This window comes from Apostichopus japonicus, chromosome 13, assembly GCF_037975245.1.
Source record: "Apostichopus japonicus isolate 1M-3 chromosome 13, ASM3797524v1, whole genome shotgun sequence".
NCBI lineage: Eukaryota > Metazoa > Echinodermata > Holothuroidea > Aspidochirotida > Stichopodidae > Apostichopus > Apostichopus japonicus.
Window position 1 is genome coordinate 26316451 of NC_092573.1, and position 24788 is coordinate 26341238.

The 24788-nt window shown below is 37.4% G+C and overlaps 1 protein-coding gene across 3 annotated transcripts in view; it reads left to right on the forward strand.

Annotated features, from left to right (window-relative positions):
* The first annotated feature begins 3073 nt into the window (after positions 1 to 3073).
* Positions 3074 to 24788, forward strand: part of LOC139978897 (regulator of G-protein signaling 7-binding protein A-like) — a 44952-nt gene continuing 23237 nt past the window's right edge. For 2 of the 3 annotated variants that reach the window (XR_011797042.1, XM_071989458.1), the window contains exons 1-3: positions 3074 to 4745; positions 16904 to 17070; positions 21414 to 21541. Coding sequence is in view for 2 of the 3 variants with exons in the window: in XM_071989458.1 (XP_071845559.1) it covers positions 4548 to 4745; positions 16904 to 17070; positions 21414 to 21541 (493 nt within the window). In the remaining variant the exon portion in view is untranslated. The remainder of the gene's footprint in view (positions 4746 to 16903; positions 17071 to 21413; positions 21542 to 24788) is intronic. The other variant, XM_071989460.1, reaches the window with a different exon arrangement.

Here is a 24788-nt window from a genome sequence, read left to right on the forward strand (position 1 = left end):
TATAAATCACACCTAAAGCATCGATTTCATCTGTGACGTCAAGGGCAACCAATCAGAACCCGATAATTAAATAGTGTGAAAAGAGTTTCCGTGCAAAATGCAACTCTATAAAAACAAAATCACAACACATATATATGTAGCTGGCTCTGTATGTTACATTACTATGGTTTACACCTCCCTTGAAAAATAGCATAAGTTAAGTATGTCCATAACAAATCATTTAAGTACTTCCCATGCAATTAGTGAAAGAACCAGCGTTCCAAACGGTGAAAGTGCGACTAGAAATATCCTTAAACGTACAACATACCTTTAAGGTGAATGTGTATGTAGATCATGCTATTAAAGCTGTTTGCTCGCTGCCTAATTGTAACATGATTAAATCATTCTGGCAGTGCCATTTAATATCTTCTTATAACAAGATAGCCCTCACACACAGGACACATATGTAAATGCACGTTCTGTGTCAGTATATATATATATGTATGTATGTATGTATATATATATATATATATATATATATATATATATATATATATATATATATATATATTTATATATATATTTATATATATATATACCAAGATACAAAATGCTATTAGAATGTGGTTTTGACTTAAGGATGTAGTTTTGTAAATGATGAACTTCAGCTTCCGAAATATCCCTTTAAATATCTACATTAACTTCTTAAATATTCACATTAACTTCTTAAATATTCACATGAACTTCCCTATATATCCACTTAAAAATTCTAGCAAGTCGTGCATGTGTACGTTTCTATTCCAGTCAGTAATTTTTCAAGTATAAACTTAAACCGAAGATAGCACCATCTCATGCACCTGATGCAGTTATCGATTAACTAGCTAAATATTAACCTTGTTATTTACTATCCTTTACCAGTCGAAAGTAAATATTCTGTGATAGTCTCTGCTTTCTGATGGATGATATTTGGATGGTTAAAGATCATTATAGCTCTTGTACTATTTATACAATACAGTCAGTTGAGGAAGTAAAAGTAAATCGAGTTATTAAACATTAATTTTGCCTCTAAGTTAAAAGCAGATGCCACTCGAATAATAAGTGAGCATATCATGATAAAATAGTGCAAACGTTAAAGATAATGCAGGTATTTGGAAGTGTATAATGGCTCAGGAAAAGTTTTGAAAAAAATCTTTGCTTGTACAAAGTTCCATCACTTCGTTACCTTTGGTGACATATGGAAGCAATAACCTGCTCTGTTTATAGAAGCAATATATACATACGCATTGAAACCACTGTTAGGAAGTATTGTGTCGCACACACATAACTTTCAATCAATTCAATAATTTTCCATACACATAAATTAATTTATTTCCTTTATTGATGATAGAATAAATAATATGACGTAGTCAACGTTGTTTTGTCTGTTCATCAAATGAAACTAACGGTATGGAAAACGAGATTTCAAGTTGGTTATTCACGAGGAAGATTCAGTTATTCGTTTTTTTTTTCATAAACAACAAAAATTTAATTAATGTATAATACTGATTTGCGCCTGCAGATAATTGAATACGTTCTAGTCCTCGAGGTACACGGACACTAGCATAAACTGCGTATAAACATTGCACATTGGGACTCCGTATATATCATTGTAATGCGTACAATGTAAACTACCTGATGCTCGCTGCCTACCATAATATGTCATAGTTAATCTCTCGATAAATATCTGTGTACAATGTAATCTATATGCGTGCACGGTCGTAGCGGTGGGTATCGCACCACAATTAGGGTAGTGCACGTCCGCCTCAGAGGTTAACCATTGTCGGAAAATAGCCCTACAGTGACCTACTGTATTGATTTGTTTGGCACTTTCGTTTTGATGCTTGGATGCTGAAGAGGACGAAATAAACTACTGATGGTAAAAAATCTGGCATTTTAGAAAATCTTGGGTGAAACAAAAATATACCGTAGCGAGAGCTGGTAGATGGGTTGTGAGCACTATGCTAAATTGTTAGCTCTTGTAGCTCAAAATCTAAAACTGTTATAGTGGGAAAAGTTGAATGTGTTGTGATAGCCAAACCCTTCAGCTATCATATGGTGGATAGGGAGATGTCAGTTGACGTGGTAGTCTATCTATTCGGTCTACTAACGGCCTCGGAAAGTGACAAGTCGTGTGTACGTCAATAGGGGCAAATAATTGTGGTGCGACACCTGCATATACAATGCACACTGCGTGTATGGTTGGCAATAAAGGACAAAATTCTTAATTATTTAAACCATTTATTGCACCATGTAACTGTGTCGCAAATGTACGTATACTGGCTTCAAACGAGAATTCGGGCCTTTTCACTACATTTTGCTATCCGAGCATGGGTACTTTTAGAGAGTACCGAATACTTTGTAAGTACACTAGAACACTGTAATTTGCAGCGTCCGTTGTGTTTGAGGAACTCGGTGACCCTACTCAAACTCGAATTGGGATGATCTATGTCTCGATTCAGGGTCAGATCCTAAGGACTCCAGGCTCTTGGTCTTGGCTCGGTTGTCATGGACTGGACAAAAATACTGCTTGTACAATTATGTAACATATTTACATTATTTTTCGAGGTTCAAGTCGATAGCCTGCCCAAAAATATAATACAAATGACGCCTCTGTGGTAACCTGATATGTTAGTATGGTGAGATACTTTATGCAAATGACCTAAAGAGAGACTATGTGTTAAAAAATCCTTACGAAAGAGGAAAGAAATATAGTGAAATGTTGACATTTTGAACATTCCCTTTTGCTGATGAAGCATAACTACGCCATTCCGGTACTGATATGTAACTCGAAATATTCAGTTAAAATTAAGGGAAAAAAAGTACCTAACCAAACATGCTAATATGGTGACATATTTATATTCTAATGAAGTGTGTCAACATAGTGACGGTAATCTAAGGTACAACCGATTAAAATGGTTGAACAAAGTGAAGTGTTTGATCTGAAAAGCGGACATGTTAACTTATAATATGCTAATTGTCTATCGAGAAAGTATGGAAAAATCCCGTGTTGTTCACCAGAATCTATGCTTTTACTATATACGGCTTAATATCTTGCCCTTCAACATTGCTTTCCATTCGTTAAGCATTGCATAAAGTGTTTCAGTCGAGAGATGATAAGCACTGCATGTGTCTATGACTTCGGAACAGGAGAAACCTTGCCTGTAATATCCACACGACCTGGTTACATCAATTCTCTTTGCTCGTGTTAAGCTGGAATATGCGATGTACTAATTCTAACTTTGCGGAATTCTCTTATCTACCGTAGACGAAAGCTGCACTTGATGCAGCAGCGATACGCAAGTCACTGCATCACCTGTTATAGGAAGATTTGGTGTCAAACCAAGCAGAATTAAGAAATTGAGCTCATTGTTTCGTGTATAGGTGAATATCGCAGTATAACTCCACGCAAGATATTACATTTCTCTGCCAGTGAGTGGGATCGAAGCAAAGAAACACGTACATGCATATCACGTAATTAGCAAGTGAATGCGACAGATAGAGAAGTACAAGTATAAGTTTTATTATCACGTTGAGCAAATGGATACGTTCCGGCATAAAGGAACCTGGTATAGTGTGGTCACCTAGAAGCCCAGTGCTAATTCTATTAGCTTTGTGCAATATCGCGACCTGGTATATATGACGCACGGATGGCACAGAGGTGATCGCAAATGTTGAATTTCGTAGTTAAATTGTGTAGTTTATTTCACTTTCAAGATAGCAGCGAGAAATTGAATATTTCTTTTCTTCGGTCTACTAGATTTGTTACTTGTTACATTTGCCGTGTTTCCGTGACTTTACGGTGTTATCTTGCATAAATGGAAGACGTTTTCTCCTTTGTAGGATGTTAGCATAGAAGAAGGTGAAGGAAGAAGGAATAACACAAAAAATTGCCATTTTATATGAGAGATCTGGTGGTTTGGCTGCTGAACGACAAAGAATGTCATTGGTCGATTCAAGTCCATAAAGAGTGGATGTTGTGTTTCATCTGAAATTACGATCTAAAATATAACGTTAACGTTTGTTTTACATTATAATAGCGACTACCTTACGAAACGTTTCGATGGGAAAGGAAGCGCGCGATGATGATGTATAGACCTACAATTAATATTCGAAGCCATGTATGCAACACCTGTGTAAATATTATAGAGTAGTATATCTAATATGAACAACAATTCCAATATACTGTTTATATATTCATGACAAACCGATGAACTATATATAGCTATTTTACACACAACGCAATTTCGCGACAGAGCACATGGCTCTGAGTAACCAGGGATTCTAATTGGAAGCATTGTCTTTGGTAAACGCGAGTTAAATTGAGTAGCGTTGGCAGCCAAGGTGGGCTTGGTACAAGTTCCATTGCAAAACAAGCTGATATGTTGTTCTATTTGGAAACTATTAAACAGATTCCTGCTGCCATGGTTACATTCACGAGTGTCGTCTGATTTATCATTGGTTGGTCTTAGTTTGCTCCTCGTACGCACCGTTCCTTCTATTTTCAAAGAAATAGATACATGTGTGAATGAATGAACAGTGGAATTATTCCACAAAGGGTGACCACGGTCGCACCCACCCTTGCGGCATCGCCGGCGGGTCCGCTGAGACCAGTTAGCGCCCGATCGTACCAGTCAACAGCTAAAACTCCTTCCTCCGCCATCAGAGGCCCCACAAATACAGAAGAAGAGGAAGAAATACTTCTGGAGCTGATTGAAGAATGCGAGCGGGTAAACTTGCTTTTATATTTTTTGTACAATTTGTTGTATCTATACGATAACTATAAGAAATTTGACTTTCTATTCATATTATGCATTATGCCTATATCTATACACTCTCTCCCACAAGCGACGATGTGAGGGTGTTCCCCACGCCTCCCCATTCCCCACCCCTCCCCCTCCTCTCGACTGTTTTCACCAACACAAAACTTACAAGTAGTTATAGGCACCATTGCGTGTATATATAGACCTAATTATAACCTAACTTTTAACCTTAATATGCCACCCACTGCACCATTTTAGGTATAGTTTGTTTTCATCTGGGGGTTTGCCTATCCCGCCCCCACGCCCCCATACACGGGAATCGGCTTTAACGACCTCAGGACCACACCGTCTCCTTTATGAGTTCCTGGGTCCGTTCCTGCTTAGAGCAAGTAACTATAATCCAATAATTAATCGATCGCTTCAGATTCTCTATCATGCTTGGACAGCTATAAAATGCCAACAGGGCTGAAACATCAATGTATGTATAATGTTACTGTAATACTAAAGTTAAAATGTTATATACCTTTATATGATGTAACAATGTTCTACGTATAGGCCTATTTATGGTGTGGTGGTAATTTCAGCTGAGATTATAAACATCAATACATGAATTAACATAGATAACAAACATTTCTAACTATAGTACTATTTGTAACTGCTGACACACAACATGAGAGTATGCATGATGTTGGTATATGCTGAAATTGCCTGATACAGTGGGCATGTTGCAACACAAAATGATCTCATCTGGGTTATGCTGTATATAATGTCATGAATCATTCAGTAAACGTATCGTTAGTGTATCGCAAAGTGAATAACGTGGAAGTACCTCCATCCTCAACATATCATAAATAACGGGTCTTGGAAGCCATTGCTTTAACTTCCCACATGAGTGCATTTCATACAATTAATCAACGAAGTCCAATTAACACATTACTGAATGAACAAAGGCTAAGTATATGAATTGGCATTTACTCTCAAATCCTGCATAATTATAAGGGTCTCAAGTTTTAGGTTTCCATGGCAACTTTTTATTACTAAAAACTTCTCTAGGGAACCAGTGATGTATGCCGATGACAAACTAAAGTGTGTTAAGAATTTGGTACATCTTTATGTTTATGTAATGCGAATGTTGAAACAATTACTTAACAACCACAGATTGAAGTGCATGTACCCGCATTACATTGATTGCCAGCTCACAACATTCAAAAAGATGCTAAAGGAACTAACTAATTGGTCTAAAGAGAATTAGAGAAATGATCAGAAATCAAACAAGCGCAGAATTTCGTCAAATAATTCATCATTCGAGCATCTTGAAATTATATCATTTCGGAAATGAACGACGAGTTGTACTCACGTCCTACATAGTAACGCAGTTACATAGTTACTAATGGAAATTACGTTTGCATGAAAAGGTGTAACAGTATTTTGAAATTTTGTTGCAAATATGATGAACTATCCCACACAAAAGTTAAATCATTTCCTAATTTCGACTTTTCTTCAACAATAATATAACTAGATTTTTCTTTTCTTTTTTGGAACATTTTTTCAGGGAAAGTATTCTCAAATTACTGTATGTTAAGGGAGCCATTCAATTTGATGCAAAATGTTGAATTGGTGAAATAGTAGATTCATGCTACCACCGTGTGCTGTAGCTGTACGGTAAACGCACACAAGACGCGTATAGGGAAGCTTCAAATTTAGGCCTACACGTCAGAATGCGAAATTACACGTATCGGCTTTATGTCATATATTCCTTTGGGTGTTTGGTTACATAGTATGACTCTCTTGTCTTGCAAGAAAACCCATTCTTTAAACTTTATCTGTCCTCGTTATAGATTGCCTAGTGTGATGGTTGTCTAAACAGTTGGTTTTGATGTCGTTTGAAGCAACACTGGAATGCACCGATTGTTAATTGCGTCCGTGTGCATATATGTATGCGATTTTGTTGCCTTCGGATAGGTTTTATTTATAAATTAAATGTACCCGTGTATATCGCTTCATTGAATCTGATGTTCAATAAACCATATACCATCTCGGTATGATTGAATCGACAATACTTCTACTGGGGCACGTCCTATAGTATAATAGTGGATTGGGTTGGCATCATCCACTGTTGACGACAGTCATTATATAATAGTAGGGTGGGTTGATATCATCCACAGTTGACGACAGTCATTGTATACTTCTACCTGGGTACGTCCTATAGTATAATAGTGGGGTAGGGTGGGTTGGCATCATCCACAGTTGATGACAGTCATTTTATATATTATATTCCAATTAATTATTTTCATGTTTCATGTTGAAGTATAGATTAATGATGACGAAAGCGTATACTAATTGTAATCCAAGTAGAATGCTAATATCTGTGTGAATAAGCCTCAGAACATGGTGTAGAGTTGTTGAAGGTAACTAACCAATATTGTATTATATGTTTGTCTTCATCGACCACCAAACCAGCCGCCTTGCTGCACTCGTCCCCTCCGCCTACCCCCCCCCCCCCTGGATAAACTCTTTTTTTTAAGCTTCCTCTACGGCACTGCTTAACCATACTAAAAGGAAATAAAAGGCAGTTATATTGCTCATGTCACTATTACCATGGAGCTATATAGCTCCATGCTATTACAAAGTGTTGCAACCTTTATACCGCAAGCTATTATTACAAAATGCGTCAAGGATTGTAAATTGCGTCGGTTATTACAAAATGCTGTAGTGCAAACCTGTAAGGTCACCACACATTGTAATCGAATGACCGTGATTTCTAGTTAGTATAGGCTGCATAGCTCAATGGCACAAGTAGATTAGACCTCGTTAGAAGAAAGGCGGGAATATTGTCTGTGTATATTGAAGGTCCACCTTTCGGGTTATTCTTCGCTGAATGCAGAGTTAAGAGTCTTCCTACATGTATTAAGTACATGTAACCTTTCATATTGTAAAGTAAATTTACATATGCAGGGACCTGTATTTAGGTTTCCAAGATCGTATTATAGGTCAGATTTTCATAACTGTGACTTATCTGTTTAGTACTCAATGTGACTTTGATGACGATGAATTTCACACCAAAATCAGATTAGGTAAAGTGATCTTGAAATTGGTAGGCCTAGACAGAGTCGAAGACTTCACGCCTTCATTAAGATAAACAAGACAAAACGTGACATAAGAAAGGTCATTATTATTATACCGTCGATTTGAAATTTGTGTCTTCTTGGGTAGGCCTATGCCATACTGTAATTAAGATCCAGTAAGATCATGTTTAAGGGGCATACATACATACATGTAGGGAATGATCAAAGGGAGGTGCATGGAGGATTCAAAAAAAGGAAAAAACACGGCTACAAAGTATCTTTTCTTGTAACATTTCCCTTCATAAGCCTTGATTTAAACTTACATGGAAACACGTTGTCATTATAAATGCATATAAATTCGAAAGAAATACAAAATTCGTAACAGGTTGTTATGCCCCGCGGCGAGATTATGTGGCCCGAAATACCTGTACTTTTGTCTTGGTTGGTACTAACATCTTAAGAACCATGCATGTGTGTAGATGCAGAGGGAACATTACCAACCAAGCAGTCACCTGTAATAAAGACGTTAAAAACTAAATAAGCGAAAAGTCCTGTTCGAGGCCTGCTGGAGTAGACTTTAATTTGGCGCAAACAATTGTTATACACATAGGTCTACAGTGTAAGAAACATAGAGTGAATGAGTTGTTCTCTTGCTTGTCTCTGTGGTAGAATTATGTACTCTTTTAGGTAATTTCAAATCACACCTATATATTTACATTGTTTAGAGGTAGGAATTAAGGGAAAGCCAACACCATTGGCATCTTGTATAGTTTCGATGAACACTTAGGGTGTTAACCTCCCTTGCAGAAAACCTTTAGACTATACCATACCTGTCTTCCAAATCATATCATTATGGTTTTCAGTGGCAATAATTTCTTCGAATTATGAGTACTCTACGTTTTTGTTGTGTACATGGGAATGCATTCAATAAATCTTCGATTAAATTGTGTCCATCTAAACATATTAGAAAACATTTGTTACCAATTTATCATGGTTAATAAAAACTTCCCTATAGTTGGGCCAATTCTTAATTACGTAGGGTGGATTAGACATATCTGTACCCATTAGTTTTAAATCATGGCACAAATGTACTTTACTCTAACCAACTGTATACGTTACTCTAACTGCGAATATTAATCGTCTGGTACGCCGTTTTACCGAGAGCACATTAGAATCGACCTACACGTAAATGAAAATAGTTACAATACATAAAGACTATATTATACATACAAGCAGTTTCATACAGAAGATCGATATTAGAGTCAATATTATTTGCATGGTACAATGAATTGATAAGCATCGCAAATCGACAGATAACAGCAAACGCAACTCAGTGTGTTAAGAATAGTTCCATGGAAATACGATATCTTGCGATGTGGTTCAGTTTTGAAAGTTTATACGCAGACGAAACTTCATTTTGGAGTTGCTTGCAGTACAGTACTTGTGATGCGACTCATTAAACTTAAGCGTCACATTTATTTCAATATGAAAGTAGACTTTGCAACTGTGTAACAATGCGTTTAAACTTAGAATGACGATGCAGAGGTTGTGAAGACATAATTAATGTTATAATTGTTATTACTAAAGCTGTCTTTTATGTTGATTTTCATGTTATGGCAATCTTACTGCATATACTGTACAGTCACAAGAAAGGTCAAGTACCTTAAAATAATAAACGCAAGCGAAATAATAAATTTAGGTTCGCAAATGAAACAAAGCTATGATTTATTCGCTTATAGTAAAACATGATTGTGTTCACGCATATCTCATGTTTAAACTGAAGAGTACCCGTGTATGAATATTACATAATTCGGTCTTAGTACCACAGAGATACTTTTTAAGAAAAAGTCGCCCAGGAAAGAACCTGGTCACGACCGAAAAACCAAACTACTGAACGAATGATCCGCTTCCAATCCCAGTCCCCTTGCATCGGGACTGTGACTGTGTGATGTACAACAGAGATACGTCCCAACAAATACTGCATGTTTAGTTCATGGCTTACACTTAGACTCATTTCTCCCTATGCTCGGTGTGATGGGTTGTTGAAACAGCTCCAACGCTGGGGAATAACATCTTCATTATCTTAATTATGGATGTGTTTCTACATTTTGGGCGAATGAATACAGTTTACTTTGTATATTCAAGAGGGTCACAGAGAGTTATCTCGCTACAGTCTCGTATATACAAGTTAATTATTACTACTTCACTCGACCATCATTAGGATAAGAATCACATCAGACTTACTTCGCTGACACCATGAGTTATTCATAACCAGGGTGTTACCGCAATAGTATAATTACGAGTAATTAGTCTGGACTTGAGGATGAATATAAACCAGTGAAGAATGATGATAGCTAAGAATGCGCACAAAACATTGTTTGTATTAACACCCGGCTGAATAGTGTTCACTTCTCAACAGACGACAGATATGCGTGTAACAGGCGAGTTTCTCTCCATGCAGGGTAATGATGCGGCGCATTGTACAGTAAATAGTCACTATGTAGAATAGATTATGTTTTCAAAGTGACGTAATGGTTGAGTGCCCGACAATAGCTAATAAGTAATGAATAAACTGCTACACATAGGCGGAGGCATATAGCGACCTTACTATAAAATAACAAATCGTGTTTAATACTAGATATCATATAGTATGAAATATTTCCCCGTGGGACGAACTGAACAACTTTCGCTTGAGAGGATGGAGGGGAGGGGGGGGGGGGGCTTTCGTATTTTCTGCTTGTGGATACTTTTTGATCCTGAATCAACGACAACTTACATAATCGCTTACACTGTACCTTGCATAGGTTAGCTACAGGCTTATTTACAGCACCGAACCTATTATTTCTTATCCGAATGAAATATTAAAAAAAAAACAGATTTTTAGACGGCCCATAATAATCAGCAAATTATCTTCATCCCGGAAATATCATTTTTTTTACTGTCACGACACTGAGTCTCATATGGGAGTCCACCATAATGTTACCTTAAATTTGACTTATAAATATACATAGGCCTACTTTGTTTATGTCAAGCACGTTACCCCGTACAAATATGTGACAATAAGCTACACCTGTAGCCCTCTTGAGTTAAGAAAAATTTCCACATCATGATATAGCATTTAGTTTTTCTTTCATTCAAAATTACACGATCGCATGCGTCTCTATTAAACGCCATCCCATCCATACATAACTATATTTTTCAACTTAAGCCAACAATGAAAGGCCGAATTTTTCAACGCTTCATTAATTACAGACATACTTATGGCAAACGTCAAGTTCGTGTTGTGTTTTGAAAGTACCAATACAGTAAAGTGCTTGGTACCCAAGAGAGCTTGATTGATCGTATTGCTAGCGTGTAGTTTAGTCATATCAGCGAGACACTAACCAATGAAGAGGGCCGAGAGACTGTGTGTTTATACGTTAAGTTAATTTAGTAGATTAGATCATGCAATTTGCTTGCATTGATCGTTACTTGAGGCAGGCTTGCAATATGATGTCACCAATTGGTGTATGTCACAATGAATAGTTGTATACTTGTAGTAAACTAACTCACAAAGCTACAAGAGTCATCACATGGTATGTGAATGAATATTTGTTTGATGTTATACTTTTAACATCGCATGAGTCGTTAGAAGTTAACCGTGACAACTTGGAAAGGAACATTTACATAACAAAAGAGGGACGCGCCCTCAGCCATAGCTCTTTTGCAAAACAGAAACTTAGAAGTATGAATAGCATTAGATGCGGAACTATGGTCCCCCACCCCCCCCCCCCCCACTCCACCTCTTCGCTCTTTCAATCCCTTACAAAAAGTGTAAGTAGTTCTTTTCACAGCCTTGCGTGTCGACGTAATTTGCAGCCTAAATACGCCATAGAATGCATCATTTCACGCAAAATTCTTTCTGGGAAGGACCCCACCCCCTTTAGTGTAGTTTGCTTCAACGAACCCATGGCCACACCCCTCCTTTTAAATTCAGTGATCCGCCCCTGCATGGACATCATTAAAATATAGTTTTGAAATTTTGGCAAAGTCGCAGAAAAGGTGTGCGCTTGAAAGTAGTGCGTTCTTAGTTGGTAAAGAGCTCGGTTTATTTTATGATCCACTTGAAGAAATGTAATATGCCTTTAATTATACCATATAGCTTGATGACATTTGTTTTCCATGTTATAAGCTGCGAACGATTGCACCAAAGATTTGGCGAAAACCTTGAATAAGAATGTCTTGAGGGTCTATTCAGGGAATTTATCGAGTCGGTACTAACAGGATTTACAATTGTTTGCTTTGAAATTCCAAAACCACCGTAGGATATACCAAGTTTGTCAGAAATAATATGGTCAGAAATAATCAGAAATAATCCTGCTATCGCCAGAATAAAAACCCCTTTCATGTAGCGTACGTGCGTTAATGGCGTATTAAATTTGGATATTTTAAAGCCAAAGAGATAAGTGTATCGAACATTATCGCCAGTAATTATGCCGTGCGATAACAGGTATATATACTATTCTAGTATAAACTCAAACTATTGCAGGACGGATCTACGCTCAAGATGTGTGTACATGTACATAATAAGCTCTAACGGTTAAAGTCACATTTGAGTACTAGGTTTACTATATTTCTTTGGTCGAAAAGTGGGACACTGCGCCTCACCCTCTCTAGAGGGCTACATAAAGGCATTTTCCTGTCAAGCTTGTGGGCTAATATGCGGTCATTAATCATATTTGGTATTGTTGAAACTGTTTTATATTATGCTTTTCAGACGGAAACGTATTATTATGCACACACCATCTGTACATCTCAAATAACGTCTCAAAGACCTTCTGAAAATTGGGACAAATTCGTTTGGGCGGGACAATATGTTTTTATTACAAAATCGAGACAATCCCGGAAGTATTGTAACCCTTCATTTGGGCAAATAATTGCTGATGTCATAAATCGACAAACATTTAGTAGAAAGGCTTGCCAAGTACGAACGCCTCAGTATAAGCAATGAATATGAAATTCTAATTTAAAACGTTGAATGCCGACTAAAAATCACTGAAATTATTTACACAAGATGATAGCAGCAAACACAAACACATATTGTATTATATAGCATCTACATGATGTCACCAAACATTGAAGTGCATGTTATTGAGATAGGTTCGAGCGTACAATATAATAATATCAACGTATATGATATCATGGCATAGCATCGATTAGTGTTCGCGAGAATGAGTAGATTCAATATCATACTTCTAACAATATGATAGCATGTAATGAGAAGTTGATAGCATCGAACGCCCATATAACTATAGTGCTATAGATGATAGCATCGAACGCCCATATAACTATAGTGCTATAGATGATAGCATCGAACGCCCATATAACTATAGTGCTATAGATGATAGCATCGAACGCCCATATAACTATAGTGCTATAGATGATAGCATCGAACGCCCATATAACTATAGTGCTATAGATGATAGCATCGAACGCCCATATAACTATAGTGCTATAGATGATAGCATCGAACGCCCATATAACTATAGTGCTATAGATGATAGCATCGAACGCCCATATAACTATAGTGCTATAGATGATTGCATCGAACGCCCATATAACTATAGTGCTATAGATGATTGCATCGAACGCCCATATAACTATAGTGCTATAGATGATAGCATCGAACGCCCATATAACTATAGTGCTATAGATGATTGCATCGAGTGTACGTATACATCATCATAACATGAAACATATCAATATAAAGCACTAGATTCTTTGTCTCAAGTTGTTTCTCTTGTTTCCCAACACGGTTCTGTACTTTATATGAGATGTAGTAAGAAGACACTTTCTCATACCAGTCAACCGACAATTTAACTCTTGACATTTTAGACTTTCCCTCTTAAAACCAGATCGTTTTCCTCATTCATTGAACATCGACCGCCCCAGAATGTCAAGGAACTTTTCATAGCTCTAACCAAATTTCCTAAGTCATTTTTCAGTTAAAAGAAGGTGTTGGTAACACGGTTTCAAATGTTAAAGTCCTTTTAATTCCTCTCTAATGGTATTGAACTATCTATAACAACTGGAATATGCTTGGAACCATCCGCCTTGGCTCTCATAATCGACGAATTAACGTCAGGAGTCGAAGAAAAAAAACTGTCCAGAACATAGAGTATATTTAATGAATTCATTAGAAAGAAATGAAATAATTCTCTACATTGAGTGCTCATCATCAATGTCATTACATCCTAAAAGATTAACAAATGTATCGTGAATGTAATCAAGACGGTATCACCCATTGGTCTTATGACATCATTATGAAGTATGATATAATATCATTCATGAATGGGTCTGTTATGATGTTATTAATGGTTTTCGATTACGTCAACTTGACATGTTGGATACAATGTTATCGCAATGGGTTACAAATATAACCGATGTTATAATAATGTTTTCTTTGTCGTGTACTACAATCATTGTAAACTGTGATATCATGAGTGCAGGGCTATGGTGTAACAAGGGTCTGCGATAATATATCGAGAAACCAAGGAATTTACCATCATAGTCTGTAATGAGAATACGGTGTTATCATTAGAAGTACATGCGATGTTATGATATAAGCTTACGATGTTATTAATGGTCAAAGGCTATAACATAATGTTGGATGTTATCATCAGTGTTCTGTTTTATCACCAGTAATAGACAAATACCATGAATGGTTTGTAATGAATGCATCATGATAATGAACATGTAGTTATAATTAAGTACATGCGGATAAAAATACCAACTGTATAACACATATACTGACATAGTTCTAAACTTAAATTTCTGTGTATTTTGTTCACCATGTCTTGTTCTTAATATGATTATAATGCTATCTATAAACGTCTATTTTATCAAACTTGCCGCATGTACACGTTAGGTGCATAATCTAACAGAATGCTGTTACTATAATACAGGTTGCTGTATCAGTATATGCACTGGCATATTAAGCCATAAAGTATATATATTCCTATATGTATATACTAAGGATCATGTTATTGTTTTCATCCTGAAGGTAGAATTACAAAGGTTTTCAAGTTCCGGAAGTGCGTGTATTGTATTCTCAAGTTCCCCATTTGTGTAGATTTCTGTCGCAGCTTTCCTCAATCTTCGCTTAGCCACTTAAGTCTAATTTTGGAACGGCTGCGCTCTCCTACTCACAACGCAAATTTAATTATCACAGAGATGTTGTTATCATTCGGTGCGCTACATGTTATCTGCTTTCATGTCGAGAAGAACAGGACAAAAACATTGGATATTCTCTGCCTTGGCAAAATAGTAGTGGAATTTGATATAAAACGAAAACGATTGACTTTGAATTTCGCTATTTCTTTAGTGTTGTTTAGATGTGTTGCAGTTATATATTATGGACAATTCAATCATGTTAACTGGCTTTATAGACACATATTTATGTACAGTATGTTTGACGATCTGATGGAAGAAAGAAACAGTAATGTGTTTAGTTTACTTGTGTACCCTAAACGAAGTATTACAATCTTCCGCCAACAGATTGCACTGGTAGGAGGCATGTCCGTACAAGGGGCAGGAAGGGGTCATGGGGTTCGGACGAACATCCCTTCCATACCCCTCCACCCCCTGACAAAACATCACCAATCCATATTTATGTTGCTGAGTTGCACCCCTGTTCTGCCTCCTCCCTCAATTGGTCTCGATTTGAACTTTTTTTTTTTTTTTTGGGGGGGGGGGGAGGTCACGAACTTACATCCGTGGCTCACATCCGTGCTATGGAGGGGTCTTAGGGGGAGGGTGTCCCCTGAATGGAGATATTTTGTGTCATAAAGGGGAATTACACTTACATTTCTCTGAAATCTGACTCGGGGCCCCAGTGGGCTAGGGGGCACACAGCATGTAACTCAAGCGTTTTCAGATATTGCTTTTTCTCTCGTAGCGTGTTTAAACCACAATACACGTGAAGAGCGAGAAATTCAATGGAATTTTTTGGAAAGTTCTGGTCGTCGGGGATCCAGGGGCGAATCCCCCACAAATTGCTTTATTTTCAGATGTTTTGTTCTCTCGTAGAGACTTTAAAGCACATGTCAGAACGAGGATTTAATTTATGTGAAAGGTATTTCACTGAAGCACTGCTCGCATAATTAGCGAGTTGTACACAGATTAGTGCTATACGGCAAATTCAACGTCATAGTAATATATAATAACACCTAAACTTATACACACAAACAAATTTATATATATATATATATATATATATATATATATATATATATATATATATATATACCTACATAAATACAAACATACAATTTGTGATACGGTATCTTTCCGTTTAAAATATTCTCCAACTGCGAGAACTCTCTGTGAAATTTAATTAAAGTGAGCGCAAAAAAAAAGAAACAATAAGAAACTAGAGCATAAATAAAGTGATCACGACTATGCCTATATATATATGTCTTTGCTCAGAATAGACAGAAGGCAAAACCTGATCCAATATCGTATATACCAGTGTCACAAGATGCAAGGTCAAGCATTTATGATACTCTCGGCATACAGGGCAAACGTTCGTTAACTGTGGTTGTTATTATGACAACAACGAATTATTCACTTTTAGTGTCTAATAATATAATAACACAAAACTTAAAAAAGATAGCTGCTCCTTCCTAATTGATTTTAATTACGATTGTAGGTACATCTCATTGTTTTATTGGTCTCATTACGCAATGTTAGTATTTGATTCGGAATCATCACCTGCGTGCAATTGTTTACATTGTACCTTGGCGAACTTGTTGGACCGGAAATTAAATTAATTTTATTGGAAGCTTTGATTTTCAAGGTAAACCTTTCTATTTTGTATCAGTATATACACTGTTACATGGACACTTCAGGGTTTGACACCTATTACTCATAGCATAGGTCATTGAGATTTTGTAAAAACAGAAGTAAAATGTTTATATATTAACAAATATATTTTAACAAAGCTAGTGCTCAGGCGCTTAGGTTATAAACACACACGGTCACACAAATTCAGCTTACTGACTGTTTTCTTTTTCTTTGCAGTTAACAAGAGACTTCAATGTCAGAGTGGCTCTGTACCGCGAGAAGTTACGTCAGCTAGGTGACGTAGGAGATGGTATTCTCGTACGAGAAGAAACTAAGCAACAAAGACAGAGAGGTATGGAAGCCGCTAAAATAGCTTCCATAGCGCTATCCCCGCACATTAAAAGGTGGGTCGTTGTACCTGCGCGTAGGCGGGTTTTTCTACTTGCGTCTATAGGTGTGTAACTATATGTGCATATAGAAGCACTCTACATACGTTTTATCAAACATTTTACCGATCACTGAGTATGTATATATATAGTTCAACCAACGTTAGACCTAAGAACAAACAAAAGTAAGATATCTTAACCAACCCAATTATCAAAGCATGAGGAATGTCTATAGATGACTGACATGATTGTTTGGTTAAGTCGACAAACTTCTACCCACGTTTGGTTGTATACATGTATACGCACCCAGTATTGGGTAAACCTTTGCACAACTTTTCAAAATTACGCGTGCCACCTAGATCTATAGTTGGATTTCTCTAACCACGATTGGTTGATCATTTGTATTCTAGTGCCCCTGGATGGGTTATTGTGACTGCTGCGGAGTGAGTAGTTCGGAGTGGGTAGTTGCGGAGTGGGTAGTTGCGGAGTGGGTAGTTGCGGAGTAGTCAGTTGCGGAGTGGGTAGTTCGAAGTGGGTAGTTGCGGAGTGGGTAGTTGTGACTGCTGTGGAGTGGGTAGTTGTTACTGCTACGGAGTGGGTAGTTGTGCTCCAGTGCCCCTATGTAGGGTGTTCTGACTGCTCCCATGCAGGCATGGGTTGTTCCACCTCAGTGTTGCTAGGTGCTCCTGGGTGGGTTGCTGCAATGAAGTGAGTTCAATGGAGTGTTCTACCTGACCCTATAGGGCAGATTGTTGTAACTCAATGCGACTCACTATATATAAGAAGTTTTGCCTGTATATCTATATATGTACCAACGTGACCTTCAACGTGTATGCCTATATACTAGAAAGTTATTCACACATGTGTTATGAGTTTCTGTGGCTATCGCAAAGAGTTTGATACATCTCTTTGTATAAATTCTGTGAAAAGACGTAAGATAATAGAAAGATGTGAAACGCTCGTTATCAGTTTACCAATTAGGAAGAAATCCTCTTCATTACAGACAAACTTGCCAAGATTAAATTAAAATGATCAAGCAACTTATCAAACTTACGCATACCAACGTGGGAAACACATTCAATAACTTCTCAATAACCATCATATATACTGTAAGCATCTTAAACTCACAACATTGCTAACTTCTCGAGCAAAGACAGCTGTTAGCAACGTTATGATGTCTAAAGAGTTTGTTGATAAAAATGAATCGAGAATATGCAAGAAATATCGATTCGTTTCACTGAGAGTTATGACTTCCGAATAATTACCCGAAGATTAGAATGAGACATTTCCTGAGAACAACATTGAACATATATTAATATGAATATATGGCCTAGGTTTGAAATTGACATAATGCATTTATTGACACCCCAGCATGTAGAATGATATCTAATCAAAAGAATGTGAAATCGATATCTTTCTCCGTATATTATTTTCGTCTTTCGAAAACTATAACTGGTCTTCGTGAATATTTTTGAATTTCAAAACAGTTTCAAATCTGCATTTTGTGATTGCCAATTTACATTGAATTTTGAACATCATTCGCTTGGGGTTCTGACAATAATCACCATTTGGTATATAGACACGAACCAACTATTTATAAATCGGAAAAACGACAATGTTGAACTTGTAATTCTTATTAGCTTATTTAATTAAACGTGCGTACTACGACAACGTAACGTTGCCCATAGCAACCAAACATTACAACATAGCCTATCATACAAATTGACTGTTTAATCAGTTTGCTAAATGTAATTTGCCGTCCGATAGTATTAAGTGACATACCGTACAAGATTTGTTCAAGAGTATATACTACAACTGGGTATGGTGTCACACTATATAGTTTGACATTATATCACGGTCAGTCTTGTGTGTGTTGGCTATATCCGTAATGCAGTGAAGCCTCTATGTAGGGTGAAATACATGGTAGTGGAGTTCCTATACAAGAGGCTGCAAAGCAGAATCAGTTGAAAGAATTTCTGTACCGACGAGTCAACTATACACTTTTCCATTCCCTGTCAGCAGTCAAGGATAACATTGCATGTGACCGGTATGCTAAACGGCAATTAGATATAATATATATATATATATATATATATATATATATATACTTACTTGAACGCAGTGGCGTAGGAAGGTACTTTTGAGTGGGGGGCTGAAGACTGATGACCGGCCTGGGGGAGGGGTCTAAGGGGAGGGGGTGCCCCCTCCCCTTTGGAATTTTTTTGCATTTCCAGGTGGCCTCAGATGCAATTTGGTGCAATATAGCACACTTCAACACCCACTCCATTTTGAAAAGAATTTTGCATTTTCACCTGGCCTTAGATACAATTTGGTGCTTCAAATGAGATTTTTTTCTCATTTGGAAATGAAAAAGGGGTTTTCTGACTTGCGGAGCGGGGGGGGGGGGGGGCGGAACGATACTTCCGCCCCCATATTTTTCACTGGGGGGCTGGCGCCCCCCCCCCCAGCCCCCGGTTCCTACGCCCTTGCTTGAACGTTAATGCTATACTACCGTATAGAGACTGACAAGCTTAAACTTTCGTAGTCCCATCAGTATTAATGAATATTCATCAAAATATATGATGACGCAGTCATTGGTTGATAACATATAAGACCTCCTCACCGTATCTCCGCATTTTACACGATTTAATATACATGCGGCTGAGGAATATTAAGTTCACCCAATCACGCCTGTAAGAAATAGAAGAGTTGAATTGTGTTTGCTTACACCAGTTAATGTAGCTTCGTAAATCGAAATATAAACCCTTTACCCCGGTAGCCCGGAACTTCATGAGAAGACGGCAAATGATGTGATATTCCATCCACTTTTGAAACTGAAAAAAAAACATAACGCTATTTCACACGTTTGTGGACTCCAAACTATGTATTGCCCATTATGAGATATCTTCAATGGAAACAGTTCTTTCTTCTTTATTCAAAAACCTAATAAAGCTGTATCATCGACGCAGATATATATAATACCGTATATTACTTTATATAATATGAATCCATATCCCCGGGCGTGCCAATTGTTCATTCAGATGAAACGGCGGTATTAATTTTACCATTTGGAGGACGTTTCTTTTCAAACAGAACCGCAGAAATGATTCGTCGGTTTTTTCTCCCCATCAGTTGACAACTTACATATAAATCTGACAATAAGCATTCTTTATTTAGACGAATTTGAATTCCCTTTAGCTAAAAGAAGAAAGCATTCAATATCACTTCATTGATCAACTTGAATGTTCTGTTTTTACCCACTCACTAATATTTCAATTACACACGCACACATACACACACACACACACATATATATATATATATATATATATATATATATATATATATATATATATATATATATATAGATATATATATATATGCACGGCAGGGCACAACGAGTCATAATATGGATATGCCGAAGTTAGTATGTTATTTTAGCAATTATTTGCCTTGTATTTTCCTAAATCGTTTTTCGAATGCCCAACTTATAAAGTGTTATCCAATCATTATCCAGGAGATTACAACCTTTAACATTGATCGCCGTCTATAACTGCTAACAGAAGGCTGGTCACTCATACCGAGTCGATTGCATGTTACTGAGATTACACTAGGTCTCCTACCATTTAGCATCTTTTAACTTTATGTGGGTCTCCCATTTGAACAGGGTCAAATCGTCTCTCAAGATATGAAATGAAAGTCTTCTTCAAGCCACCTTGTAGTTTTTATTGAATTTATATTGTATTTTTCACTAGCATTTTAAGTGTGTCTGAAAAGGGTTTGTTACAAATGTGAAGTAAGTACAAATGTGACTCCTCTTCTGCAGAATTATTCGCACATATTAGAACTATACACATTACTATATAACTGAAGGTTACAGTTATACGTGATGTCTTGCTATGTAACGACGAAGACTGAGTGCCATGTAGATTCTTCGATGAACGATTTCATATTTGAGTTCCATCTCAAAGGGAATTATATGTACAAAGTACTTTGATAAATATGCAGGTCTTCCACACTTGAGCCAGAATGTTTTGCATTTTACACCATTTCAAAAATTATATATCCTGAAGGCATACTGTGAAAGATAAAACACAGGCAGCTTCAATTAAAATTGTAATATAGCAAGGCTCAGTTGCATTGTATTGTAAGTAGAAATCTGTTTGCTTCCCGTTTTAAAGTTGTTGAACATGATACTTTCGGTTTAGAGCTACTTTATAGTCACAACCTTCCTCTAATTTACTGTATTTTTCTCCTACTTGAGATTCGTATTGTTTTTGCAGCACACAACAACATAACCCTTAGACTTGTTTATTTACTTCATTAACACATATGAATATACTTTTGACCTTTCTGTACAGCAGCACAATTGCACGAGAAGAGTTTGATCGCATCTTTGTTCAATTAACTGGTTGTATGGAACACTTCTTAATGGAAATGAAAAAGGGTGTCTTCCTTGTACAGAAATTCCCTTGCGAAAGACAAGAGGGTAAGAAATCTACTTTCATTAGTGTCTGTCTTTGTTTGCATTATGATTCCATCACAGACAGCGAGACTCGCTTCCGTATTTCAAGTGAGGTTAACTGTGATGAAACGCAGCAGTGTGAACATACCGTCTGTAGGCCTGCGTTGTTTGTTTTACATAATGATTTGCATGATGTTTGCTAATCAACAGTGACGATAAACAATTCGTTTACGCAGTGCAACCGCTCAAGCAGAGAGAGTGGGACTGGAATTTTAAGTGTTTAATGTTCAGCAATGGAGCCAGGGAGCTCCCGTACTATCTGCATACATAGGCCTCTGCGGTGTGACAGTTATTCACCCTTAAAGGGATATTCCGGTGTCAGATAAGGTGACACTTACATGAAAATACAAATATTCCACAGTGTTAGTTGGAACCCCCATTTCAATATCTTGCCCCGAATCTAAAATATGATTGATTGAATGTAACCAATGTTGACTAGTAAATAATCTTCCAAATATTTTAATCCTTATTAAACTTCTTGCTGATTTAGTATTGAATTTTGATTTTCTTTGTATTTTGAGTTTCATAAAAATGCGACGATTGTGTAGTTTTCCTCAGTGAGTAAAGTGAGATAAATATTATTAAGATGAACTAAACATTTTCATCTGAATGACCGTGATGACGTCATTTATTCTGCTGGTGCCAGATGCGTTAACAAATTACAAACACTTTTAAAAACAAAATCTTCGTCGTACACAATGCTATGTGGATGTGGTGACGACCTAAAGATGCAGACAATTTCCTGCATGTTACTTAGCAACCAACTTCAGCCATCGGAATATCTTTTTAAATGTGACATAATGTTATATGCAAGAAGGAGAAATCATTGAAATATCATGTTACGATGGTATCTAAATGTATTGACAGTGTTGGGTTCGCGGTGCACTGATTTTAATTAAGGTTACACCTGACCACGAATGTTTTGTGTTTTATGGAAATCTTTATTATAATATCACAGCAGGTGCATGCTTCCTGCAGGGTATGGATTCGTATCGCTGACTTAATACCGAGTCCTAAGGTACTTTAGATAATCATATTGGGAAAAAACTAGAAAGTAATTACGAAAGGTAATGGTTAAGTTAAGATAAGTCTGCTACTCTTAATAAACTCTTGTTTCACTCGACACAGGGATTAACACATCCTTAGGGAAAGGAACTATGGATTACATGACCTTCAAACAGGTTGACCTTCTTTAGGTGTAATCCAATTTAGTATTTCTAAAAGTCATTACGTTTCAAAAAATTAAGTAAATTTACTTAGTCCAGACTAGTTATAATGTATCATTTTAATTTAATTTGCATACTATGTATAGTTGATATATTAAGTGTAGCCTTAAGTCGATAAAAAAAAAATCCCCGTTGAAAGCCGACACTTATGTTGTTAACTTTGTAAAGGCTATATTTTCTCAAATGATTTGAAACCGTTGAATGTACATTATCCTCACAAAGCACATTGTGGAAAGTCCGATTTACTAGTTGTTCGGGACAGGGGCGTCATTCCGAATTGAAACGTGGGGGGGGGGGGAGGGGACGTAATCGATTCGAGTATTCCGGCCGTAAGTACTATCTAAGCGGAGCGCCACCATCAGTTGGGCGCAGCGTACCAAGAAAATTTCAGATTTCAATAACTGCCAGATCGCTGGAGATGGCACTTGCCAGGCTGGATAGCAACCATCTAGTTGCGTGATTTCGGGAGAAAATTTCAAATTCGTCACTCAGGAAATCTGGAAAGTTGACAAATGATGCGGGAAACTGGAACCCCAGCCCCATTTTGCCCTATGTTTCAGGATAGAAAACCCCTCATTTTTTCGAACCCATGACAACTAACATTCTGTGAATAAATTTAGTTCGAAATGGGCACATTATATTGCACCCAGTCTGTCAAGGAATGACCCCAGGGCCTCAAATATATGCCTATAGGAACGATGTCCCAAAATGTCACCGGACATAAAGGCGAAGGAAGCTATCCGTCGCGACTGCATATGAGTTTCTCGACTTGCCGTCCTGTTCAGGACCTCACCCATGCGCATGTATTGTCAGACTTAAATAGGTCCCATGTGAGTGGTGGCTAAAGTGATGAAGGCATCAAAATAAATCAGTGGTTGTTCGTTGGAGTCCTCACGCAAGTTACCTCGGTTGCTAGGTGGATCTGCATCTGGTAATCGAGTGAATTCTGGTCGAAGCTACTATGTAACCACCTTGTACTCAGGGACGTAGCTAAGGCCTGATGATTGGGGGGGGGGGGGTAGTGGCTGAAAAGGGTTTTGAAGCCAGAAAATTCCGACTGCTGCCTTGTACCCTCTCCCCCTCCCCCACCCTCGCTCTACTCGACAACGATCCGGTCAGTGTCAGTCAGACACCCAATCTTTCGCGACTGCACTTTTGTTCCGAACTTTTTTCGATACATTTGTACCCACTGGCACTCATTTCACAAACTTATTAGCCCCCCCCCCCCCACCTCAACCAAATATTTTTTGTGAAAATTCGGGCAATATGCTGATAACTTTTCGGGCACCTACTGAAAGAAAGATAATTTGCAAAATGTTTTTCAGTGGTTAAACTTATATTTATATTACCATTAATATTGTAACGACTTCCCCAATAATTATAACCAATATGGAAGAGTAATAACACGGTAAATGATTGTATGTTTCTGGCATGCGATGTAAAAACTGATGCATGCCTATATGATATACACATTTACATGTGGAACCGCGCGAAAATTTTGGTTATATTTTTCGGGCAAGTCGTTACAGCCCCCCAAATCAAATTGGACTCCTACGCCTATGACGGTAGTTCTATTAGGCATTTTGTTTTGGAGTATTCAAATTCATACGAAGTTTTGTACGGTGGAGTATAAGAATCGCGAGATACAATTTCTCAAAGTGGCAAGGAAAACGTGGTAAATATGACTGGTTAAAGGTCAATTTTGACCGAAATATTTCAATTTTTAAGTCATGCACAATCACAGGAATAAATGAATAGGCCTAGATAAACTAGAGTGCGACAGTCGGAAATTCCGACTGTCGCACTCCAATTTTCCAACTATCGTCAGTTTCACCAAGTTTGCGGGGTGAGACACCCCCCCCCCCCCCTCTAACAACGCCCCTGTGTGTACCCAATGTTCTCACTGTGAAGTAAACTCCGGTATCACTCAACAACAAGGTAACATGGAATCCGCTGCCACGGAAGATGCTCCCTATTTCATTTCC